The sequence below is a fragment of the Oncorhynchus keta genome, chromosome 29 (genome assembly GCF_023373465.1).
Source record: "Oncorhynchus keta strain PuntledgeMale-10-30-2019 chromosome 29, Oket_V2, whole genome shotgun sequence".
Taxonomy (NCBI): Eukaryota; Metazoa; Chordata; class Actinopteri; order Salmoniformes; family Salmonidae; genus Oncorhynchus; species Oncorhynchus keta.
In genome coordinates this window covers 7,976,220-7,993,619 of record NC_068449.1, presented here as the reverse complement: position 1 = coordinate 7,993,619, position 17,400 = coordinate 7,976,220, and the positions used below count along the sequence as shown (strand labels likewise).

At 41.6% G+C, this 17,400-nt stretch overlaps 1 protein-coding gene and 1 long non-coding RNA gene across 7 annotated transcripts; both read right to left on the bottom strand.

Annotated features, from left to right (window-relative positions):
* Window positions 1-491: 491 nt before the first annotated feature.
* Window positions 492-8,591, bottom strand: LOC127913573 (uncharacterized). Of its 6 annotated transcripts, none has more exons than XR_008086057.1 (6): window positions 8,536-8,586; window positions 7,763-7,864; window positions 6,651-7,204; window positions 5,348-5,499; window positions 2,860-3,517; window positions 492-2,262 (listed from the first exon to the last, which is right to left on the bottom strand). It is a non-coding gene; the product is annotated as an uncharacterized LOC127913573 (long non-coding RNA). The 6 variants fall into 6 exon arrangements; XR_008086056.1 differs by lacking the exon at window positions 8,536-8,586 and adding an exon at window positions 7,918-8,042; XR_008086058.1 differs by lacking the exon at window positions 7,763-7,864 and having other exon boundaries at window positions 8,536-8,591.
* A 3,627-nt stretch (window positions 8,592-12,218) lies between these two features.
* LOC118375399 (cystein proteinase inhibitor protein salarin-like) lies at window positions 12,219-15,938 on the bottom strand. Its single transcript, XM_052485863.1, has 4 exons — window positions 15,458-15,938; window positions 13,604-13,705; window positions 12,705-12,847; window positions 12,219-12,486 (listed from the first exon to the last, which is right to left on the bottom strand). Exons 2-4 carry the CDS (start codon window positions 13,659-13,661, stop codon window positions 12,424-12,426), a joined length of 264 nt encoding a protein of 87 aa, XP_052341823.1. The 5' UTR covers window positions 13,662-13,705; window positions 15,458-15,938; the 3' UTR covers window positions 12,219-12,423.
* Window positions 15,939-17,400: the final 1,462 nt, after the last annotated feature.

Here is a 17,400-nt window from a genome sequence, read left to right as displayed (position 1 = left end):
TCAGCATAGCAGGTTTCTATGGTTGTGTTTATCATGTTACCTCATCAGCATAGCAGGTATCTATGGTTGTGTTTATCATGTTACCTCATCAGCATAGCAGGTATCTATGGTTGTGTTTATCATGTTACCTCATCAGCATAGCAGGTATCTATGGTTGTGTTTATCATGTTACCTCATCAGCATAGCAGGTATCTATGGTTGTGTTTATCATGTTACCTCATCAGCATAGCAGGTATCTATGGAAGTGTTTATCATGTTACCTCATCAGCATAGCAGGTTTCTATGGTTGTGTTTATCATGTTACCTCATCAGCATAGCAGGTATTTATACACTACTCCTATCCCAAACGATTCAATAAAATAAAAATATTGTTTTCGGTCTCTGTCATTCAGTTAAACCTGTATTTGATTGAATGCTGTGTCCAAGTCATTCCAATGAAATGATGTTGAACCAATGTGGAACAGAGGTCGAATTGACGTCTGTTTCCAGTGTGATGTTTTCAAAATCTGTAATGTTTACACAAATTCTGATTATTTCCAGGGATACACAACATCCTGAAATATATGTAGACAACGTTGTTAGATAGAATACTATATTTCCTTTGACAGAGAGACACTGAATGTAACAAATGGCTCAATTTGGCCCACTCCGAAGGATAGTTGGTTTAGCCTCTTGTACATACCTGTGCTAAAAGGACAAACTGTGTTTCTAATCTACTGAACACAGATTGTGCACTAGACATTACCAAGGTACAATTCCTCTGAGATTTAAAGTTGAGCTCTATCATGTAAATATAAACATAAAAATACAAATATCATGTAAATATAAACATAAAAATACAAATATCATGTAAATATAAACATAAATATACAAATATCATGTAAATATAAACATAAATATACAAATATCATGTAAATATAAACATAAATATACAAATATCATGTAAATATAAACATAAATATACAAATATCATGTAAATATAAACATAAATATACAAATATCATGTAGATCATGTAAAAGGCCCTGAAGCCAAACTGCTGAATGTAAAAGCCAGAGGAGGCTGCTCAGAGGACGGCTCAAAATAATGTATGGAACGGAGCGAATGGAACGGTATCAAACACATGGAAACCATGGAGACCATGTGTTTGATGTATCTGATACCATTCCACTCATTCTAGCCGTTACCACGAGCCCGTCCTCCCCAATTAAGGTGCCACGACCTCCTGTGGTGTGAGCCTATACTGTATTGCTGCGTTTACACAGGCAGCCCAATTCTGATTGTTTGCCAATAATTGGCCTTTTGACCAATCAGATCAGAGCTTTTGCCAACAATTGGGCAAAAGATCAGAATTGGGCTGCTTGTATAAATGCAGTCTACACGTGAACAACAGAGCTCGATACACTAATACAATCAGATGATGAAGCCTGCCTAACGAGCAGTGACTGTGTATAGTACAGTAAGTAGAGTGGCTGGTTCAAACGGTTGCTGTAGGATTCTTCAGTTCCTTGTTGTTTCCCCCCCCCCTTTAAAACACCACATTCATTAATACAGTATAGTTTCCTGCTTTCCCGCTCAGTCTCTCTCCTTTTGTCTTCCTTGATGGAACTATGTGTGGTTAGTTACTGCTTCCAACAACACCTCCGGATGTTTTCGCTCATCCCACTCCTCATGGTGTGGACTGGACTCCCTCTTTGGTAGGATATGCTTGGAATCAAAAAGGCAAATTATAACACCCTAATTGGTTTCTGTGGGATAGGTAAAACAGATTTAAATGGATTGCCATTAATTGTCTTTTGTGAGACCACATTATCTTCCACAATTGGAGGAGGCTTTAAACAAACCAATTAATTTACTTCGCTCCCCTCCTTTCCTTCCCTCTCTCTCACACTTTCTTTCGGCTCTTGTATTTCTCTCCTCTCTTTCTGTAACCACTGTTTCTCAGGCCAGATGTATATACCTCTCTCCTCTCTTTCTGTAACACCACTGTTTCTCAGGCCAGATGTATATACCTCTCTCCTCTCTTTCTGTAACCACTGTTTCTCAGGCCAGATGTATATACCTCTCTCCTCTCTTTCTGTAACACCACTGTTTCTCAGGCCAGATGTATATACCTCTCTCCTCTCTTTCTGTAACCACTGTTTCTCAGGCCAGATGTATATACCTCTCTCCTCTCTTTCTGTAACCACTGTTTCTCATGCCAGATGTATATACCTCTCTCCTCTCTTTCTGTAACCACTGTTTCTCAGGCCAGATGTATATACCTCTCTCCTCTTTCTGTAACCACTGTTTCTCAGGCCAGATGTATATACCTCTCTCCTCTCTTTCTGTAACCAATGTTTCTCAGGCCAGATGTATATACCTCTCTCCTCTCTTTCTGTAACCACTGTTTCTCAGGCCAGATGTATATACCCCTCTCCTCTCTTTCTGTAACCACTGTTTCTCAGGCCAGATGTATATACCTCTCTCCTCTCTTTCTGTAACCACTGTTTCTCAGGCCAGATGTATATACCTCTCTCCTCTCTTTCTGTAACCACTGTTTCTCAGGCCAGATGTATATACCTCTCTCCTCTCTTTCTGTAACCACTGTTTCTCAGGCCAGATGTATATACCTCTCTCCTCTCTTTCTGTAACCACTGTTTCTCAGGCCAGATGTATATACCTCTCTCCTCTCTTTCTGTAACCACTGTTTCTCAGGCCAGATGTATATACCTCTCTCCTCTCTTTCTGTAACCTCTCTCCTCTCTTTCTGTAACCTACCACTGTTTCTCTCTTTCTGTAACCACTGTTTCTCAGGCCAGATGTATATGCCTCTCTCCTCTCTTTCTGTAACCACTGTTTCTCAGGCCAGATGTATATACCTCTCTCCTCTCTTTCTGTAACCACTGTTTCTCAGGCCAGATGTATATACCTCTCTCCTCTCTTTCTGTAACCACTGTTTCTCAGGCCAGATGTATATACCTCTCTCCTCTCTTTCTGTAACACCACTGTTTCTCAGGCCAGATGTATATACCTCTCTCCTCTCTTTCTGTAACCACTGTTTCTCAGGCCAGATGTATATACCTCTCTCCTCTCTTTCTGTAACCACTGTTTCTCAGGCCAGATGTATATACCTCTCTCCTCTCTTTCTGTAACACCACTGTTTCTCAGGCCAGATGTATATACCTCTCTCCTCTCTTTCTGTAACCACTGTTTCTCAGGCCAGATGTATATACCTCTCTCCTCTCTTTCTGTAACCACTGTTTCTCAGGCCAGATGTATATACCTCTCTCCTCTCTTTCTGTAACCACTGTTTCTCAGGCCAGATGTATATACCTCTCTCCTCTCTTTCTGTAACCACTGTTTCTCAGGCCAGATGTATATACCTCTCTCCTCTCTTTCTGTAACACCACCGTTTCTCAGGCCAGATGTATATACCTCTCTCCTCTCTTTCTGTAACACCACTGTTTCTCAGGCCAGATGTATATACCTCTCTCCTCTCTTTCTGTAACCACTGTTTCTCAGGCCAGATGTATATACCTCTCTCCTCTCTTTCTGTAACCACTGTTTCTCAGGCCAGATGTAAATACCTCTCTCCTCTCTTTCTGTAACCACTGTTTCTCAGGCCAGATGTATATACCTCTCTCCTCTCTTTCTGTAACACCACTGTTTCTCAGGCCAGATGTATATACCTCTCTCCTCTCTTTCTGTAACCACTGTTTCTCAGGCCAGATGTATATACCTCTCTCCTCTCTTTCTGTAACCACTGTTTCTCAGGCCAGATGTATATACCTCTCTCCTCTCTTTCTGTAACCACTGTTTCTCAGGCCAGATGTATATACCTCTCTCCTCTCTTTCGGTAACACCACTGTTTCTCAGGCCAGATGTATATACCTCTCTCCTCTCTTTCTGTAACCACGGTTTCTCAGGCCAGATGTATATACCTCTCTCCTCTCTTTCTGTAACCACTGTTTCTCAGGCCAGATGTATATACCTCTCTCCTGTTTCTCTTTCTGTAACCACTGTTTCTCAGGCCAGATGTATATACCTCTCTCTCTCTTTCTGTAACCACTGTTTCTCAGGCCAGATGTATATACCTCTCTCCTCTCTTTCTGTAACCACTGTTTCTCAGGCCAGATGTATATACCTCTCTCCTCTCTTTCTGTAACCACTGTTTCTCAGGCCAGATGTATATACCTCTCTCCTCTCTTTCTGTAACCACTGTTTCTCAGGCCAGATGTATATACCTCTCTCCTCTCTTTCTGTAACACCACTGTTTCTCAGGCCAGATGTATATACCTCTCTCCTCTCTTCTCTTTCTGTAACCACTGTTTCTCAGGCCAGATGTATATACCTCTCTCCTCTCTTTCTGTAACCACTGTTTCTCAGGCCAGATGTATATACCTCTCTCCTCTCTTTCTGTAACCACTGTTTCTCAGGCCAGATGTATATACCTCTCTCCTCTCTTTCTGTAACCACTGTTTCTCAGGCCAGATGTATATACCTCTCTCCTCTCTTTCTGTAACACCACTGTTTCTCAGGCCAGATGTATATACCTCTCTCTCTCTCTTTCCGTAACCACTGTTTCTCAGGCCAGATGTATATACCTCTCTCCTCTCTTTCTGTAACACCACTGTTTCTCAGGCCAGATGTATATACCTCTCTCCTCTCTTTCTGTAACCACTGTTTCTCATGCCAGATGTATATACCTCTCTCCTCTCTTTCTGTAACCACTGTTTCTCAGGCCAGATGTATATACCTCTCTCCTCTCTTTCTGTAACACCACTGTTTCTCAGGCCAGATGTATATACCTCTCTCTCCTCTCTTTCTGTAACCACTGTTTCTCAGGCCAGATGTATATACCTCTCTCCTCTCTTTCTGTAACCACTGTTTCTCAGGCCAGATGTATATACCTCTCTCCTCTCTTTCTGTAACCACTGTTTCTCAGGCCAGATGTATATCTCTCCTCTCTCCTCTCTTTCTGTAACACCACTGTTTCTCAGGCCAGATGTATATACCTCTCTCCTCTCTTTCTGTAACCACTGTTTCTCAGGCCAGATGTATATACCTCTCTCCTCTCTTTCTGTAACCACTGTTTCTCAGGCCAGATGTATATACCTCTCTCCTCTCTTTCTGTAACCACTGTTTCTCAGGCCAGATGTATATACCTCTCTCCTCTCTTTCTGTAACCACTGTTTCTCAGGCCAGATGTATATACCTCTCTCCTCTCTGTCTGTAACACCACTGTTTCTCAGGCCAGATGTATATACCTCTCTCCTCTCTTTCTGTAACCACTGTCTCTCAGGCCAGATGTATATACCTCTCTCCTCTCTTTCTGTAACCACTGTTTCTCAGGCCAGATGTATATACCTCTCTCCTCTCTTTCTGTAACCACTGTTTCTCAGGCCAGATGTATATACCTCTCTCCTCTCTTTCTGTAACCACTGTTTCTCAGGCCAGATGTATATACCTCTCTCCTCTCTTTCTGTAACACCACTGTTTCTCAGGCCAGATGTATATACCTCTCTCCTCTCTTTCTGTAACACCACTGTTTCTCAGGCCAGATGTATATACCCTCTCTCCTCTCTTTCTGTAACCACTGTTTCTCAGGCCAGATGTATATACCTCTCTCCTCTCTTTCTGTAACCACTGTTTCTCAGGCCAGATGTATATACCTCTCTCCTCTCTTTCTGTAACCACTGTTTCTCAGGCCAGATGTATATACCTCTCTCCTCTCTTTCTGTAACCACTGTTTCTCAGGCCAGATGTATATACCTCTCTCCTCTCTTTCTGTAACACCACTGTTTCTCAGGCCAGACCACTCCTCTCTTTCTGTAACCACTGTTTCTCAGGCCAGATGTATATACCTCTCTCCTCTCTTTCTGTAACCACTGTTTCTCAGGCCAGATGTATATACCTCTCTCCTCTCTTTCTGTAACACCACTGTTTCTCAGGCCAGATGTATATACCTCTCTCCTCTCTTTCTGTAACCACTGTTTCTCAGGCCAGATGTATATACCTCTCTCCTCTCTTTCTGTAACCACTGTTTCTCAGGCCAGATGTATATACCTCTCTCCTCTCTTTCTGTAACCACTGTTTCTCAGGCCAGATGTATACCTCTCTCCTCTCTTTCTGTAACCACTGTTTCTCAGGCCTCTCTCTCCTCTTTCTGTAACACCACTGTTTCTCAGGCCAGATGTATATACCTCTCTCCTTTCTCTTTCTGTAACACCACTGTTTCTCAGGCCAGATGTATATACCTCTCTCCTCTCTTTCTGTAACCACTGTTTCTCAGGCCAGATGTATATACCTCTCTCCTCTCTTTCTGTAACCACTGTTTCTCAGGCCAGATGTAAATACCTCTCTCCTCTCTTTCTGTAACCACTGTTTCTCAGGCCAGATGTATATAGGCCTCTCTCCTCTCTTTCTGTAACACCACTGTTTCTCAGGCCAGATGTATATACCTCTCTCCTCTCTTTCTGTAACCACTGTTTCTCAGGCCAGATGTATATACCTCTCTCCTCTCTTTCTGTAACCACTGTTTCTCAGGCCAGATGTATATACCTCTCTCCTCTCTTTCTGTAACCACTGTTTCTCAGGCCAGATGTATATACCTCTCTCCTCTCTTTCTCAGGCCAGTAACACCACTGTTTCTCAGGCCAGATGTATATACCTCTCTCCTCTCTTTCTGTAACCACTGTTTCTCAGGCCAGATGTATATACCTCTCTCCTCTCTTTCTGTAACCACTGTTTCTCAGGCCAGATGTATATACCTCTCTCCTCTCTTTCTGTAACCACTGTTTCTCAGGCCAGATGTATATACCTCTCTCCTCTCTTTCTGTAACCACTGTTTCTCAGGCCAGATGTATATACCTCTCTCCTCTCTTTCTGTAACCACTGTTTCTCAGGCCAGATGTATATACCTCTCTCCTCTCTTTCTGTAACCACTGTTTCTCAGGCCAGATGTATATACCTCTCTCCTCTCTTTCTGTAACCACTGTTTCTCAGGCCAGATGTATATACCTCTCTCCTCTCTTTCTGTAACACCACTGTTTCTCAGGCCAGATGTATATACCTCTCTCCTCTCTTTCTGTAACCACTGTTTCTCAGGCCAGATGTATATACCTCTCTCCTCTCTTTCTGTAACCACTGTTTCTCAGGCCAGATGTATATACCTCTCTCCTCTCTTTCTGTAACACCACTGTTTCTCAGGCCAGATGTATATACCTCTCTCCTCTCTTTCCGTAACCACTGTTTCTCAGGCCAGATGTATATACCTCTCTCCTCTCTTTCTGTAACACCACTGTTTCTCAGGCCAGATGTATATACCTCTCTCCTCTCTTTCTGTAACCACTGTTTCTCATGCCAGATGTATATACCTCTCTCCTCTCTTTCTGTAACCACTGTTTCTCAGGCCAGATGTATATACCTCTCTCCTCTCTTTCTGTAACACCACTGTTTCTCAGGCCAGATGTATATACCTCTCTCCTCTCTTTCTGTAACCACTGTTTCTCATGCCAGATGTATATACCTCTCTCCTCTCTTTCTGTAACCACTGTTTCTCAGGCCAGATGTATATACCTCTCTCCTCTCTTTCTGTAACCACTGTTTCTCAGGCCAGATGTATATACCTCTCTCCTCTCTTTCTGTAACCACTGTTTCTCAGGCCAGATGTATATACCTCTCTCCTCTCTTTCTGTAACACCACTGTTTCTCAGGCCAGATGTATATACCTCTCTCCTCTCTTTCTGTAACACCACTGTTTCTCAGGCCAGATGTATATACCTCTCTCCTCTCTTTCTGTAACCACTGTTTCTCAGGCCAGATGTATATACCTCTCTCCTCTCTTTCTGTAACACCACTGTTTCTCAGGCCAGATGTATATACCTCTCTCCTCTCTTTCTGTTAACACCACTGTTTCTCAGGCCAGATGTATATACCTCTCTCCTCTCTTTCTGTAACCACTGTTTCTCAGGCCAGATGTATATACCTCTCTCCTCTCTGTCTGTAACACCACTGTTTCTCAGGCCAGATGTATATACCTCTCTCCTCTCTTTCTGTAACCACTGTCTCTCAGGCCAGATGTATATACCTCTCTCCTCTCTTTCTGTAACCACTGTTTCTCAGGCCAGATGTATATACCTCTCTCCTCTCTTTCTGTAACACCACTGTTTCTCAGGCCAGATGTATATACCTCTCTCCTCTCTTTCTGTAACCACTGTTTCTCAGGCCAGATGTATATACCTCTCTCCTCTCTGTCTGTAACACCACTGTTTCTCAGGCCAGATGTATATACCTCTCTCCTCTCTTTCTGTAACCACTGTTTCTCAGGCCAGATGTATATACCTCTCTCCTCTCTTTCTGTAACCACTGTTTCTCAGGCCAGATGTATATACCTCTCTCCTCTCTTTCTGTAACACCACTGTTTCTCAGGCCAGATGTATATACCTCTCTCCTCTCTTTCTGTAACCACTGTTTCTCAGGCCAGATGTATATACCTCTCTCTTTCTAACCACTCTTTCTGTAACACCACTGTTTCTCAGGCCAGATGTATATACCTCTCTCCTCTCTTTCTGTAACCACTGTTTCTCAGGCCAGATGTATATACCCCTCTCCTCTCTTTCTGTAACACCACTGTTTCTCAGGCCAGATGTATATACCTCTCTCCTCTCTTTCTGTAACCACTGTTTCTCAGGCCAGATGTATATACCTCTCTCCTCTCTTTCTGTAACACCACTGTTTCTCAGGCCAGATGTATATACCTCTCTCCTCTCTTTCTGTAACCACTGTTTCTCAGGCCAGATGTATATACCTCTCTCCTCTCTTTCTGTAACACCACTGTTTCTCAGGCCAGATGTATATACCTCTCTCCTCTCTTTCTGTAACCACTGTTTCTCAGGCCAGATGTATATACCTCTCTCCTCTCTTTCTGTAACCACTGTTTCTCAGGCCAGATGTATATACCTCTCTCCTCTCTTTCTGTAACACCACTGTTTCTCAGGCCAGATGTATATACCTCTCTCCTCTCTTTCTGTAACCACTGTTTCTCAGGCCAGATGTATATACCTCTCTCCTCTCTTTCTGTAACCACTGTTTCTCAGGCCAGATGTATATACCTCTCTCCTCTCTTTCGGTAACACCACCGTTTCCCACACATGCTGAGCACTTGTTGGCTGCTTTTACTTTACTTTGCGGTCCAACTCATCCCAAACCATCTCAATTTGGTTGAGGTCGGGTGATTGTGGGGGCCAGGTCATCTGATGCAGCACTCCATCACTCTCCTTCTTGCTCAAATATCCCTTGCACAGTCTGGAGGTGTGTTGGGTCATTGTCCTGATGAAAAACAAATGAAAGTGGGACTAAGTGCAAACCAGATAGGATTGTGTATCGCTGCAGAATGCTGTGGTAGCCATGCTGGTTAAGTGTGCCTTGAATTCTAAATACAGTACATCACAGACAGTGTCACAAGCAAAGCACCCCCATACCATAGCACCTCCTACTCTATGCTTCACGGTGGGAACCACACGGGTAGAGATCAATCGTTCACCTTCTCTGCACGGAGGTTGGAACCAAAAATCTCAAATTTGGACTCATCAGACCAAAGGTCAGATTTCCCCCGGTCTAATGTCCATTCCTCGTGTTTCTTGGCCCAAACAAGTCTCTTGTTATTATTGGTGTCTTTTAGTAGGGGTTTCTTTGCAGCAATTCGACCATGAAGACCTGATTCACGCAGTCTCCTCTGAACAGATGATGTTGTGAAATGTCTGTTACTTGAACTTTGTGAAGCATTTATTTGGGCTGCAATTTCTGAGGCTGGTAACTCTAATGAACTTATCCTCTGCAGCAGAGGTGACTCTGGGTCTTCCTTTCCTGTGGTGGTCCTCATGAGAGCCAGTTTCATCATAGTGCATGATGGTTATTGTGACTGCACTTGAAAAAACATTCAATATTCTTGACATTTTCCACATTGACGGACTGTTGTTTCTCTTTGCTGATTTGAGCTGTTCTTGCCATAATATGGACATGGTCTTTTACCAAACAGGGTTATCTTCTGTATACCACCCCTACCCTGTCACAACACAACTGATTGGCTCAAACACAGTAAGAAGGAAATACATTCCAAATTAACAAGGCACACCTGTTAATTAAAATGCATGCTAGGTGACTACCTCATGAAGAGAGAATGCCAAGAGTGTGCAAAGCGGTCATCAAGGCAAAAGGGTAGCTACTTTGACAAATCTCAAAACTCAACATTTGTTTAACACTTTTTTGGTTACTACATGATTCCATGTGTTATTTCATAGTTTTGATGTCTTCATTATTCTTTCACAATGTAGAACATAGTAAAAATCAAGAAAAAGCCTTGAATGAGTAGATGTGTCCTAACGTTTGACTGGTGCTGTAATTCCACTTCGACTATATGAGGTATTGAGTGTAGGCCAGTGAGACGAAAATCTAAAATGATTCCATTTTAAATTCAGGCCGAAACACAACAAAATGTGCAAAAAGTTGAGGGGTGTGAACACTTTCTGATGTCACTATGCATTTGGAAAGTATTCAGACCCCTTGACCTTTTCCACATTTTGTTACAGTACAACTTTATTGTAAAATGAATTTCAAAAAGATAAATAATCCTCATTAAACTAAACACAATACCCTGGAATGACAAAGCAAAAACAGATTTTTGGAAATGTTTATACAAGGTCCCACAGTTGACAGTGTATGTCAGAGCAAAAACCAAGCCATGAGGTTGAAGGACTGGTCCGTAGAGCTTCTAGACAGGATTGTGTCGAGGCACAGATCTGGGAAAGGGTACCAAAAAAATGGAAGAAGTTCTTAAATGGAAAAAGTTTGGAACCACCAAGACTCTTCCTAGAGTTGGCCACCCGGCCAAACTGAGCAATCGGGGGAGAAGGGCCTTGGTCAGGTAGGTGACCAAGAACCCAATGGGCACTCTGACAGAGCTCAAGAGTTCCTCTTTGGAGATGGGAGAACCTTCCAAAAGGATGACCATCTCTGCAGCACTCCACCAATCAGGCCTTTATGGTAGAGTGGCCAGACGAAAGCCACTCCTCAGTAAAAGGCACATGACAGCCCACTTGGAGTTGCCAAAAGGCAGCTAAAGGACTCTCAGATCATGAGAAACAAGATTTTCTGGTCTGATGAAATTAAGATCGAACTCTTTGGCATAAATGCCAAGCGTGACGTCTGGAGGAAACCTGGCACCATCCCTACGGTGAAGCATGGTGGTGAGGGGATGTTTTTCAGCGGCAGGGACTGGGAGACCAGTGAGGAATGAGGGAAAGATGAACGGAGCAATGTACAGAGATCCTTGATGAAAACCTGCTCCAGAGCACTCAGGACTTCAGACTGGGGTTGAAGGTTCACATTCCAACAGGACAACGACCCAAAGCACACAGTCAAGACAACGCAGGAGTGGCTAAGTCTCTGAATATCCTTGGGTGGCCCAGCCACAGCCTAGACTTGAACCCGATCGAACATCTCTGGAGAGAACTGGAAACAGCTGTGCAACATCGCTCCCCATCCAACCTGACAGAGCTTGAGAGGATCTGCAGAGAAGAATGGGATAAACTCCCCAAATACAGGTGTGCCAAGCTTGTTGCATCATACCCAAGAAGACTTGAGGCTGTAATCGCTGACACCGGTGCTTCAACAAATTCCTGAGTACAGGGTCTGAATACTTACGTAAATGTGATACTTCCATCTTTATTTGTATTAGATTTGCAAAATTTTCAAAAAAAGTGTTTTGTTTTGTCATTATGGGGTATTGTGATGTCATTATGGGGTATTGTGATATCATTATGGGGTATTGTGTGTAGATTGATGAGAAAAAACAATAACAATTTAGTCCATTTTAGAATAAGGCTGTAACGCAACACAATGTGGATAAAGTCAAGAGGCCTGAATACATTCCATATGCACTCTATGTGTACGTGACCAATCCAATTTGATGACTCAGGGTTGAAAGATCCCCTCACTTCTCAGAAAGGGAGTTTTGTGATTGTGGAAGATTTCCCTCAATTCTACTTAGTTTACGTTGACTCATCATGACCGGCAATGCACACAAACACGTACGCACAGCCACACACACACACACACACACACACACACACACACACACACACACACACACACAAACACACATAAACACCACGCACACACACACATTACATTGTGAAAAAGCATTTCTTACCATAAAGTAACAACAAAATGCCAACAGTAAAGCTGCCTTTCAACTTTATTTACTGTAAATTAAATGTGTAAAGTTCAAAGGTTTTGTAGTCTATTTCTTATTTTATGTATATTTCCTTCATATTACAATGTTGTCTTGTTGTAAAACAAGCATTTGGACCTACGTATTCATCAAGCAGCCACAGACCTCGTGTTATTTCTATGTCAGAAAGCAGGAAGACAAACTTTGAGATCTAACTATCATTCTTCTCTTCCTGACAGCTCCTCCTGCCACCACAGCAGACCTCGTGATGTTCCTGTTAGAAAGTAGAGAAGCTCATAGAAGATTACAGCAGCATACTGTATGAAACCCAGGGATGCATTCAATGTTTAAACGTGTTAGAAAAAGACGTTGGGGTACCAATCAAACAAGAATTCAATGAATTCAAATCATTAAAACTGACTGGTACCAAGGCTACTCTAACAAATCCTAAGAAGTAAGAAGAAGAATGACTTGGTGTAAATGGTAACATACCAAGTCAGACATGTGATTCATGCCACATTCGAAGGTTGACTCTCCACTGTCATATTTCTTGTTGTGTTCTATGACCCTGGTCCTACACTCGAGCCAGATCTTCTTGCGCTTGGCTTCCTCCTCCTTGGATTTGTACTTCTTCCCTGTAAATACACACATTCTGTAAATGAGAATTATAAGTACTTTGTTAAACTGTGCAGTGTACAAGATTTTCAGTCTCATCACTGTATTCTTCGTGTTGTATGGAAGGAAGTGTTCTGTCTACATGACGAACACAGGCTAGGATCGTTTTTCCGACAGGGGGTATTTGATTATGCCCTAATTATTTTTCAACGTCTGGGGAGAAGGAAACATGTATTGTCCGTGTGAATTCATCTCATCATGATCATGCGACAGTTATGCATAAAACAAATCTAATTTTGTTTTGAGTTTTGTAGAACAAGCAATTGACACAGGCACACGCCTGTGTTTTATATGGGCTGTGTTTTATATGGGCTGTGTTTTATATGGGCTGTGTTTTATATGGGCTGTGTTTTATATGGGCTGTGTTTTATATGGGCTGTGTTTTATGTTTTATATGGGCTGTGTTTTATATGGGCTGTGTTTTATATGGGCTGTGTTTTATATGGGCTGTGTTTTATATGGGCTGTGTTTTATATGGGCTGTGTTTTATATGGGCTGTGTTTTATGTAGGCTGTGTTTTATGTAGGCTGTGTTTTATATAGGCTGTGTAACCAAAATGTGTGACAGTGAAGGAAAAAAATGTATTATAAAGAAAGTAATCACATTCTATCAGGTACACAGAGGGGGAAAAAAGCTACCTGAATCAAAAGAGAAACTTCAGCACACTGGTAATCTTACAACAATTTAATGGATCTTATTTAACCTATCATTATTACCATGTTTTTCTTTCCACTCTTCAAACTCTTTGTCCACATCTTGACGTTCACTTGCCATATTCACTCACAGCCACAACCAGGCAGAACAGAAGAAGCTTCAAACTGAAGAAAAAACACATGACAAGTTATGTCCTATGTGATTATGTGCAACTATATTTATTAAAGCCACAATCCTAAATTGTAAGTTTATGAATAGTAGTTCTAAGTTCATGAGGCTTTATATTCTTCATGAATCAATGGGTAGACAGTAAACACACTCCTGGAATAAACCAAATAAAAAAGTGGAATTAAAATGGATGTAATTCCCAACAATTTACACAAAATACTCTAAAGCCAAAGTGTAAGACACATTCTAACATTTGTATTCGCCTGCTGAAAAGGTAAATGTGTCTCTCAGTGTCTGTTGGAAAGCAGACAACCAGATTCTCCTGTAGGACTTTTCCGTTGCTCAGCGTGATTCTGTATTTTTTTTTTATCCTTAAAAAAAATCCCCATACCTGGCCAATGACAAGCATACCCATAACCACCATGCTTGAAAATATGAAGAGTGGTACTCAGTAATGTGATGTATTGGATTTTCCCTAAACATAACACTTTGTATTCAGGACATAAAGTTAATTTCTTCAGTGCCTTGTTGCAAACAGGATGCATGTTTCGGAATATTTTTATTTCTGTACAGGCTTCCTTCTTTTCACTTAGGTTAGTAATTGTGGATGTAATTGTGGATGTAACGGATGTGAAACGCTAGCTTAGTTAGCGGCGGTGCGTGCTAAATAGTGTTTCAATCGGTGACGTCACTTGCTCTGAGACCTTGAAGTAGTGGTTCCCCTTGCTCTGCAAGGGCCGCAGCTTTTGTGGAGCGATGGGTAACGATGCTTCGAGGGAGACTGTTGTTGATGTGTGCAGAGGGTCCCTGGTTCGCGCCCGGTGCGCGAGGGGGCTGTCTGAAGTTATACTGTTACATGGAGTAACTACAATGTTGTTGATCCATCCTCAGTTGTTTTCTCCTATCACAGCCATTAAACTCTGTAACTGTTTTAAAGTCTCCATTGGCCTCATGGTTAAATCCCTGAGAAGTGTCCTTCCTCTCCGGCAACTGAGTTAGGAAGGACTCCTGTATCTTTGTAGTGACTTGGTGTATTGATGCACCATCCAAAGTGTAATTAATAACTTCACTATGCTCAAAGGGATATTCAATGTCTGCTTCTACCAATAAATAGCTGCCCTTCTTTGTGAGGCATTGGAAAGCCTCCCTGGTCTTTGTGGTTGAATCTGTGTTTGAAATTCACTGCTCGGCTGAGTGAGATCATGCAACTTAGGTGACTTGTTATGCACATTTTCACTCCTGAATTGATTTAGATTAGGCATAAAATTGTTCAATACTTATTGACTGGGGTATTGTGTGCAGGCCGGTGACACAAAATCTCTATTTAATACATTTCAAATTAAGGCAGTAACACCACAACATGTTTCTGGAGGCACTGTATATAATTAATTGATCTTTGTTTTATTTAAACTTGGCAAGTCAGTTAAGAACAAATTCCTATTTACAATGACAGCATACACCGGCCAAACCCAGACGATGCTGGGCCAATTGTGCACCGCCCTACGGGACTCTCAACCATGGCCGGTTGTGATACAGCCTGGGTTCTGACCAGGGTGTCTGTAGTGACGCCTCAAACACTGAGACGCAGTGCCTTAAACTGCTGCGTCACTCGGGAGCCCACGGGGAATTGACCAAGGAACAGCTGTACATATTGAAGATTCTACCTTTAATGAAGCTATTAGTATAAACGTTCCTCAGACAATATTGTCATACTCTATGAGAGAGAAAATGTAGGGTTTTTCCCTTACCTGTTCCAGAGTGCAGGAGCAAAAGTCCGTTTTCAAATAAGCAGTGCAGATACTCTCTAACGAAGGGAGGGATGAGGAAAGGACGTCAGAGGAAAAGTCACGTACATGGTCAATGGAGAGAAAGTCGTATTTCTTTGCCCAATGTTATATTCTCTCATTAGCTGCCAATCTTTATTCTCATAGTTGAAACACCAGATTTGCCATGTAAACTGCCAACAGTGTATTTGGTAAATGGAATCGGATAAATATACCTAGTAGATGCACTATGTGTGTAGGTTACTATTTACTAACACTACAAACCCTTTCTACACTTGACTCGAAGTATGCGTTTTGTGTTGTGGATTATTAATCTAGCAATCCGAATATCAGAGTTTAGCGCACAGTAAGGTTGTACTGTACAAAACGATGAGAAAAACCTTCTGAAAAACTGTGAATCTGGAATTTTCTGCGGTAACACCCAATGGACAAAATGAAAGCTAGAAAATAGTACTGCCCACTTCCTGAAGCAGGACCATAGATATATATCATATAGAACGGCTATGGTTTAATACACATGGCTTTCTATGAAAATAACCCTTCTATAAAAGTATTTATTCTCTGTAATGCTTTGGAGCGTGATGCCCGTGTGGTAAAATACCGTAACTCGATCCGTTGCCACCATATATGACGATACGAGCCCTTCTTTCAACGAGCGCTTGTAATTGCAGTTAATTGAGTCTTTGATTTCATAAAATATCTTTGAGGAGTAAACAAGGAAACAACATCGAGTCGCAGACAGTTCGCAATAGAACATACCAGAGGAGGGTATTGTTTACTAGGCTATCTAAATGATTGGGATCATCTGGTTCTCATGTGTCATCTCCATCAATCCTATTGGAATCCGATTGTTCTACCTTTTGTTCTATTGGAAATCAAAACTCATCCGATTGGATCATATAGATTTTTTTATCCGTTTTGTAGGAATTTGTCACCCTAATCAGAATCCTAATACCGGTATTGCTATGTCCTTGCTAAAAAGGGTGAATAAAGGAATATAGAATGGTTTAATTTTCAATTAAGGCACAATGAAGACAATGTGTGTTTTATACATGTTGTATCTCTGTATTACAGTAAGTCTGATAAAGACTATTGCCAACTGAAAGTGTGACTTATTTCCCTAATGATTTCCTAAGGCTGAGGTACAGACATCTGTTATTCCATACCAAGGCTAGATGAGGCTGAATGGCAAGTTGGCAACTAATTCATCTCATTGGTACATGACTGTTCAGTCTGTTCAATCTAATTCATCTCATTGGTACATGACTATTCGGTCTGTTCAATCTAATTCATCTCATTGGTACATGACTGTTCAGTCTATTCAATCTAATTCATCTCATTGGTACATGACTATTCAGTCTGTTCAATCTGATTAATCTCATTGGTACATGACTGTTCAGTCTGTTCAATCTAATTCATCTCATTGGTACATGACTATTCGGTCTGTTCAATCTAATTCATCTCATTGGTACATGACTGTTCAGTCTATTCAATCTAATTCATCTCATTGGTACATGACTATTCAGTCTGTTCAATCTAATTAATCTCATTGGTACATGACTGTTCAGTCTGTTCAATCTAATTCATCTCATTGGTACATGACTGTTCAGTCTGTTCAATCTAATTCATCTCATTGGTACATGACTATTCAGTCTGTTCAATCTAATTCATCTCATTGGTACATGACTATTCAGTCTGTTCAATCTAATTCATCTCATTGGTACATGACTGTTCAGTCTGTTCAATCTAATTCATCTCATTGGTACATGACTATTCGGTCTGTTCAATCTAATTCATCTCATTGGTACATGACTGTTCAGTCTATTCAATCTAATTCATCTCATTGGTACATGACTATTCAGTCTGTTCAATCTAATTAATCTCATTGGTACATGACTGTTCAGTCT

Coding starts and splice junctions, on each gene's coding strand:
- LOC118375399 (XM_052485863.1), bottom strand. CDS start 13,661: ATGGCAAGTGAACGTCAAGATGTGGACAAAGAGTTTGAAGAGTGGAAA. Junction 12,848..13,603: donor AGAGTGGAAAGAAAAACATG/GTAATAATGATA, acceptor GTGTATTTACAG/GGAAGAAGTACAAATCCAAG. Junction 12,487..12,704: donor TGAATCACATGTCTGACTTG/GTATGTTACCAT, acceptor ACTTTCTAACAG/GAACATCACGAGGTCTGCTG.